General features: G+C 40.7%; 1 protein-coding gene across 3 annotated transcripts in view; it reads left to right on the plus strand.

Moving 5' to 3' along the window:
• The window catches only part of CPA6 (carboxypeptidase A6), an 85,474-nt gene that overhangs the window by 63,649 nt on the left and 13,463 nt on the right, over positions 1-8,362 (plus strand). For all 3 annotated transcript variants that reach the window (XM_030011863.2, XM_041123037.1, XM_041123038.1), the window contains one exon: positions 8,214-8,324. In XM_030011863.2, the coding sequence (XP_029867723.1) occupies positions 8,214-8,324 (111 nt within the window). The remainder of the gene's footprint in view (positions 1-8,213; positions 8,325-8,362) is intronic.

Raw genomic sequence — 8,362 nt, forward strand, 5'->3', positions numbered from 1 at the left:
CAGGGAGCAGAGAGGTGACCCTAGGAAAAGAAGTTAAAGGCTGGGGGCCTTTTTTGAAATGCTGACTTTGGTATTGATTGCTGCCAAAACCAGGCCTGAATCCTGTCTTTTCACTCCATAATAATGAGCTAAGAGAGACACACAGACTGTCCAAGATGCAAAATGGCAACACCTGCCCCCACTATTCTAAGCTTGAGACTGATTTATGAGTCACCTTGTGGATGCATATGGGATGCATACTGCCAATTAGCCAGCTATTAGGCTTGTGGACCTGGCCCCAGAGACCAGTCTTTACCAGGAATTTTGCAGGGTTTAGGACCTCAGATTTTTCCTCAGGAATGTTTATGAAGTGCTTGACTGTAAAGACAGGATACCTAAAAAAACAGCACATACACATATATAGAACTGAATAAGGACAACAGTGCAATCAGACACAGGTCCAAGCGGGAGACCCAGACAGCGTCAGTGTTAAAAAGGGTTGGCTCTTCTGTGCCATGCAGGCTATGTGGTCAGAAGGCCATAAAGCTATAAGTATTCCTACTTTAAGATCTGCTGAAAGCCAGTGTAGCACTTATACTCATTCTGCAAAATTCCATAGTCTGTGTCCTGATGGACAAAACATCTGCAATATGCTGCATCAACAGTCAGAGCAGCACTCAGTCATTCATTCCAGTGCTGAAGTCCACACTGTCAGGAAAACAGCTTCACATTATGGATGATATCTGGGTCTTGCTGAACTCCATCAAAACTGGTAATCCTTTAGGAGTCAGAAAATTTATTTCCCCTTGCTATCCGTAACTACCAGAGCCTCAAAATACTGGCTGATTATGAAATTCAGATACCAGTTTTTCACCCACTTCAGAAATAGTCTGATCTTGGGAGTCTGTAAGATAGTTATGTGAAGCAACACACTGATGTTTGTTAAAGATTATACACTTGACCTAACACTTGTCAACAGACTTAAGTCTTTTGAACAGGTACAGCAGAAATGCCACGTTCCCACAATGCAGGATTTCAGACTAATATTAATTTAAAGGATGCTCCTTACACCTGTATTTAGTTATTCTTTGAGACAATGTAGTTAGTTCACTCCCTATGATAGGCTTTCCATCTCCATTTTTTTGGAGTTCTCCAAGCAGAAGTTTTGAACCATAGAGGAAAGAAAGCAAAGACCTGACTGCCTCTCCCTATATTTATGCCACATTTATGCCACTCCTGTTCCTGGGGACAGATACACAACTGTTCTTAACACATCTTTGACTGCTGGCTCAGAGAAACCTGAAGAGCTTTTGAAATCATTTGAAATATTCCAAAGTGAATCAGAAGCATGCAAGGCCAAAACAAATGCTGTACCTCTAGCTTTTTCCTTTCACCTTTTAGCTGGATACATTTCTTCTTTCCAAGGTCTGTTCCCTTCAGCTAAAGCTCTTCAGCTGATGTTGGTTTGACTTGACATTTTTTGTTACTCTTTAAACCGTCGCATCTTCTTGCTCTGTGAAATCTTCCTATCTGGTTTTTCCTCCTGTTCATCAATTTTTAGTACACCCTTGTTTTAGGAAGGCCAGAAGTTTCTAAGGGCTGTACCTTGGCCCCCTGCAGCCTCCTTCACAGCTGCCAGTGATGATGCCACTGTGAAGACTGGGCTTTTTTCACCTTGAAGGACCAGTCACCTGGTGACAGATCTCTCCACAAATGCTCTGCAGCTCTTTCATTAAATGCAATCATTGGAGCTTAATTTTTATTGTTTGCCAGACTCTTGTCTCCCCAGCTGTCTTTTTAGCTGCCTAACCTCAGAAAAAAATTGACTTCTCCGAGTGCTCCCTATATATCCATTATCTGGAGGAAAAATCCATCTGTTTTATCCTCCGGCATCTATATTTGAAACACTCAGCCTTACTTATCTTTAGCTAACTCATTCTTCTCTGTCAGGGCTTCTGCCTGAAGCACTATTTGTTTTCCCTCCATCAGAGAGATCACCTCTTCCAGCCTCTTCACTCAGTACTTCATTCATCAGCCTTTCAACAGCAAGAAGTGCTGGTACAAATGCAGAATCTGTTTTATCTTCATGATTTTTTTCATCCTCCAAATGCTCTTCCAGCCATTTGAAGTTTCTGTGCAGTAATCACACCTGTGTGTGTGTGTAGTTTCTGCTTCTACTCGACATCCCCCTCCACTCCACAGCTGGTTCAGTTCTGAATGAGTTCAGTTATTTTGGCAGCCATCTTACATCCCACTTCACTCTGAGGATCTGCACCTCTCCAACACGTCCTTGCTACTGAAAACAGAGGTTACTAATGTGCACCACTTCTGAGGGAAAGGTAAATAAAGTAGCAGTGAACACCACCAACAAGAGTTTCCCAGACAGGGCCCTCAGTTGTGATGCCTTTTTTTTTAATGGATAAAAGCTAAGCCAATGCCAAAAACATGGAGTGCAGTACCACGGAATCACCACAACGAGGCATGTGATGCATTGCTTTAAAAGCAGCTGTGGCAAACCATTTTTAAACTGCAGTATTTCTTTCTCTTTTGGTCCATGGTGGATTTTCCCAGGTTCTATTCAACAGTAAGACAGTTTAGAGAAGGTGCTTTCGTTTGCTGTGACATCTTCATGATGACAAAAAAACAGTTAAAATGGTTTCCAGTTTTCCAAAAGGAAGTACTGCATTATTTCTCTTGTGCACTTTCAGCTACCCAGCTGTATCCTTCTGCCTACCCGTGATCTTATGAAGGTAAAAATTACTTTCATTTTGCTTGCAGCTATTCATTTTTCACAATGTGAATACATCTTGATAAAATGAAGGTAACCCTGCAGCTGTGTTGTGCCTGTAGTAGGAATTCTTCAATGACACTTGCTAGTGCAAACTCCTGTGTAAGTATTAATCACTAGGACATTCAAATTCTACCCTGTGAAGGCTTTTAAGCTCTTGGGTATGTTCTTCTTCAAGGCATGAAGAGAATTCACATTGTTGTTCCAACATATTACTTGCCCTAGAGAAAAAATTCTTCTTTATATTTTAGCGGTCCACTCCTGTATGATGATGCTGAGTAATTAGGGCCTCAAACTACTGATATGCAGAAACACTACTGAGCATGAGAAAGGACTGTGAAAAAATTCTGTGTTGGACAATTTAGTTGTTCCAGAAATGGACTTACAAGCAATAGTTTGCATCTTAATTATCTAACTGTGTCTCAACAATGTAATTAAACAATGTATTCAAGTGAGTTCTGTTGGGTTGCCCTCAATATGTACTACCCTGGACCAACATAACTAGGTCGTAAAAGTCAAGAACTACATTTTTCTGTGGTAGACATATCGGGGGGGTCTCCACCAACTTGGCGGGCCTTAGTTTCATACAATTACTAGTAGAGACATTTGTGTTGCCCCTTTCAGAGTATTCACAGTGCTTTAGAATAACTCAGCCCTTTCCTTTCTCTGCTAGACAGTCCTTGACTTATTTGGGACCTATGAGGTGTTTTTATGTAGTACCTCTCAGAATGGAACCAAGAAATTGTGTCTCCTATTTCCACTAAGATCTGTGTAACTATGCAGCTTCTTTCCCACAAGATCCTGCATTTGCTTGGGTGGTCCCAGCCTTGCACAAGCTTCTTGGAACTGCTGTTTGCTTCTCTAACACGTCAATCATGCCATCATCCCTCTGCCTCTTTTCTGCTTCAGCGACTTCTCCGTTTGCATCCTTAAGTAGCAGCATAAGCAAGGCTTTGGGATCCTGCAGGTCCTTCTTTTCACACTCTTTTTATGGTCTCTCTTCTGAGTGTTGCAGAGTAGTTGCAGCACACTCATCTTTCTCAGTTGTTGTTGCTGGGTTCCTACTGTGGGAAATGCTCCCAAAGAGGAAGGAAGATCTTGCTTGGTGTTAAAAAAAATAAATCAGACACAGCTCAAGCTTCAGCCTTGAAAATTTGACCCTTTGTTTTAAGCCATTTGTTTTTAGATACTCGGTTGTATCTTAGCCTTAATAACCGGCTTACCACTCTGCTTGTGATTTGAGTGCCAAAGCAGGACACTAGCAGTAAAAGGGAAAATGGAGATAAAAAGATGTACTGCTTCCAAGTACAGAGACAGAGCTAACTACTAACTTGCCAAACTGATAAAGTGGCAATGAAGGCCTGAATGGCAGATAGTGTCACCCTGCTAAAGTGTAAGAAGTACAGACAATAGTAAAACATTGTATGTTACTGTCAGAAAGGATGTTTTAACTGATATCTTAATAATGGCATGGAAGAGTTAATCCCGTTTGTCGGAAGCATTTTTGTGCAATTTCTGGTAGAACAGTAATGGAGTCAATTCCCTATGCTAAAATAGTAACTGTTTAATTCAGTGTGACTGTTTAATTCAAAACCAGCAACAGCAAAAGCTGATTGTTACCTTAAATTTAATAATAATTAATTGTGGGACAGCAAATTGTTATTAAGCTCAACTGCAATTTCAGAGTTTCTCTCAACCCTGTCTCCTTGCTTTGTCCTTCTCAGTCAATCCCCTTACTTTATAAAAAGCCCAACTGCATCCTAAATCCATTTTAAACTCTTGCCTTTTATTGCCTTGGCAGTTTACGATATAGCTCTTTTGTTCACTTCATCCCCCAAATTAAATTTCCTATGGACCAGATCCTCAGCCAGCCTAAGCTGGCATAGCTCTATCAACAACCACCACTCTGCTGATCCAGATGATCGAGCCCCCTCCTATTAATCATTGGTCCTTTCCCCCATCCCCCAGGCAGATTGCTTGCATGGTGTTGGCAGGGTTCCTGTATCATCTGTTCATTCACTAATAACACTATTCAGCATTTATTGGGCCAGTCTGGCGCTCTGTGCATTCAGCAGCAAAGCTGCTATTGATTGCATGATGGGGAAGCAGAATCAAGCCATGTAAAGTCACGTTACTTTGTATTCTGAGAGCTCTGTGCAAACTACAATGCAGTTAATTCACTAATGGTTTATATTCATCTTGCTTGTGTCATAGTGAAGAGAAAATATTTCTACACTGTCGGGGGTGGGGGGGGGTGGTTTGCATGGTTGTTGTTCAGAGGATTTGAGTCACGTCACAAAAGGCAAATTTTGGGCTTTGCTCCAGCAAGGACACACCTTAGTAACTGTGAGGCACATTGCCAAAGACCTCCCTGTTAAGGGGGGTAAGATTATACAGCCTGTGTTGCCTGATTACATGTATCAAATAAAATTGCCAGATAAAAATAGTATGAAGGACAAAATATTTTCAGGAGAAAGAGTGAATATCATGTCACTTACACCAGGTTACACCATCTACACTCTTACTTGCCATGAAGAAGAAAGCTGCACCAGGTCCATTACATTTTTAATGAAATGCTACTCTAAAAGGGTAACCAAATTGTTAAGATAAACCATATATGCTTTAAAGAACAGAATTGAATGATTGACATAATTGGCTCTAAATCAACTTTAAGACTTAAAATTTTGAAGAGTATTATGGTGGACTATAATGCTTTCTAAAGTCTCTCCTAGTATTTTGTCACTGACAGCAGGCATTAAAATAACACAGAGAAGCTTTAAAAAATGTAAGGGTGCTCGGCATTTTGAAGTCTATGTTTTGTTTCGGTTTTTAATTGGTGTTGCTTTTACCTAGCAAGAAAAATGTATTCTTCACAGGATTTAAAACATATTGAACATTAAAAAGTCTTTATTAAAATATTTTCATTATGTCACTATTTGCAAATTTGGAAAGGTTCTGAAAAATTTGCAAAGCTCATCCATGCAATTTTTAAGGAGTGTATTACCTTAAATTAATTCATTATCTGTAGTTATTTTAAGGAGATGATTTTAAAAGTGTTTTAAAGAGTTTATTCTTAAGTATTGCAGTTTAAAAGACAGTAGTTACACTACAGTGTACAAAATGCATAATTACAGATGAAATTGACAGCAAAAGAATGGCATACATAAATACAGATACAAGCAAATATGCCAATCTCATTATTACTGATATGTAAATACCCACCATGGAAACACAACCTGAGCTTTATTTGTTATTATTGTCTAAAAAGAGAAAAGCATTAAAAAGTCAAGGAAGTGGTGTGTGGTGCCTTATTTCCTCCCCAGCCAAATTACTTCTCCCTGAAATATGCATGATAAAAATGTTCATTTTCCTTGACTCACATTTTGGAGCACAACTTGGTTCTGTTTCCACTGTAAGAACAGTCTTACAGATTTAACATCCATACTTACCATATAGGCTTTTAATCCTGTGAAGATTTAAGTTCAAGGCTAGCTTAATGCACAGAGTAGCCCTAGTTACTTCAATATGTGTTTTCTGCATGTGGAACATCAATGAAACAGAGCCCTTGTTTTCACAGTCATTATTTTTGGGTAACCGTTGCTTTCTGTTTTGACAAAACTACTTTTTACTATAGCTGCAGTTCCCTGAATACCAATATTTTTTATCCAAATGTATTTGTAGCCTTGATGTGGCTTCTTAATACAAGTAAATTGAATTTAAATGCAATACCATTCCAGCTAAGAATCTTTGGGGAATTTCTGGCACATGGGCCCGGGGACCTGTGACCTCTGCATAGGCCAGGGACTTTTTCCCAGGCAGCCCACGGCTCCACCAAGCTTCCCCTCAAAAGCCCCCTGTCATCCTCTTCTCCCCTGTGGTAACTCTACATTCTTTCAGCATCTCATCCCACCCTGCAGCGCTCCACGCCATGCTGTCCCATCTGCTGCCTAAGTCTCATGTCATTCTGTGCTGTAGCCCCTTTGCCCTCTATTGCTCACCTTCCCCTTCTCTTGCCTGGCTGAAACAGAAGAGGAGCTTGGTGTGGAGCAGCACTGGGTGACTTGGTGGCTTTGCACAGAGATGACGCGCTGCTTTGGATCTGCAAGTGAGGCTGAAGGACCTGCACGTGCAGAGCACTGCTGAGGCTGGGTGAGGAGAAAGCACTGCATGACAGAGAGGTGGTTAATGAACAGCTTAGAAAAAGTATTTAGAAGTCTCACTAGACCCTCAGTAAAGACAAAAATGTTCAGACTCCTCCATGAGTAAATTTCAGCCCCAGACATTTCCAACTGTATGGGTATTTCTTACAGGTGTTCCACAAAAAGCATCCGTCAGCTCCTGTGGCAGCTTCAATAATCCAAAGGGCTGCAGTTAGGATCCCAGCAGTATTGAATTCTTGTACTTCACACTGTTCCCTGGCATTTGTCAACTGAAAAGCTTTTAGCTTAGTTTATTTCAGAGCAAACATTTCCCTTTGTCCCCCCAAACATGTTACTTCTTGCATCTGAAGGGCCAGAGATACTGCAGAGCAGAAGGCTGTAATCACAGCGCCAGGAGAGGAGCCAGCTTCAGGCATCCCTCTGCACCCACTGTTAGTGTGATATGCTTTCTGCCTGCCAGGTGAAGCACTTGATTCCTCACCTTACAGAATCAAGACTTAAACTTTGAAGGATGCAAGTCTGATGCCCAGCTATGACAAGGACAGTTTTTGCTACAGCATGTGGAGCCCAAGTGTCCTGAAACCTGTAAAGGAGCATCTCTGGTACTAGCAAACAGAACTGCTGAGGAGCCTCTGTTTTGCTGTGTTTTTCTAAGATGTAGAATGGAAAAAAAATACTTTCCCTACCTAGACTTCCTCTACTAACCTTTATACTTGAGGTTCTCCAGAAGTAGTGGGTTTTCTAAATTATAAAGGAATAAGCTGCCTGTATTGATGATTGTGCATATAGTAAGTTACTTTGAATACAACAAAAGCTTATGTAATGTGAGCCTTAAATGCTTTAAGACATACTCTAACCCCACCAAATCATGGGGCATGATTTCACCAGGTGGTGGAAACAACAGCAATCCATTGTCTTACAGGAGCTAAACTCGTTTCCTCAACTAAGAATCTATTCCACTGACCTTCAGCTCTTACTTCAAGAAACACTTTGTATGCATTTGCTTCTCTGTAATGTGAGTTGTATTTTCTTGGCTGTTGAAAGTAACAAAGAAGCAGAGAGAATAGGGTCTTTTGGACACCTTTTTCACATGTTCACATGCTGCCTTTAATCACATTTGCAGGAAGATGTCAGCCTTTCAAGTACAGTTCTAAGGATGTCAGTGGTGCCATGAGATCAGGTCTCTGTCCTGCCAAAGGCCAAGTGACTGTCTTAGCCTGTCACAATACCTAATCAGGAAATTATTTTTATTACGGAAACTACTTTCTTTGGCTTTTCTGCTTTAGGCTCTTCAGACATACCAGACCGATCCTGCCATGAGAAAGATGCTAACTCAGCTGTATTTCTATATCATGCCTGTATTTAATGTGGATGGATATCATTTTAGCTGGACAAATGTAAGTAGTATCAGTAGTATTACTCAAAAAATTGTTCA

The sequence above is a fragment of the Aquila chrysaetos genome, chromosome 4, assembly GCF_900496995.4.
Source record: "Aquila chrysaetos chrysaetos chromosome 4, bAquChr1.4, whole genome shotgun sequence".
NCBI classification, from domain to species: Eukaryota; Metazoa; Chordata; class Aves; order Accipitriformes; family Accipitridae; genus Aquila; species Aquila chrysaetos.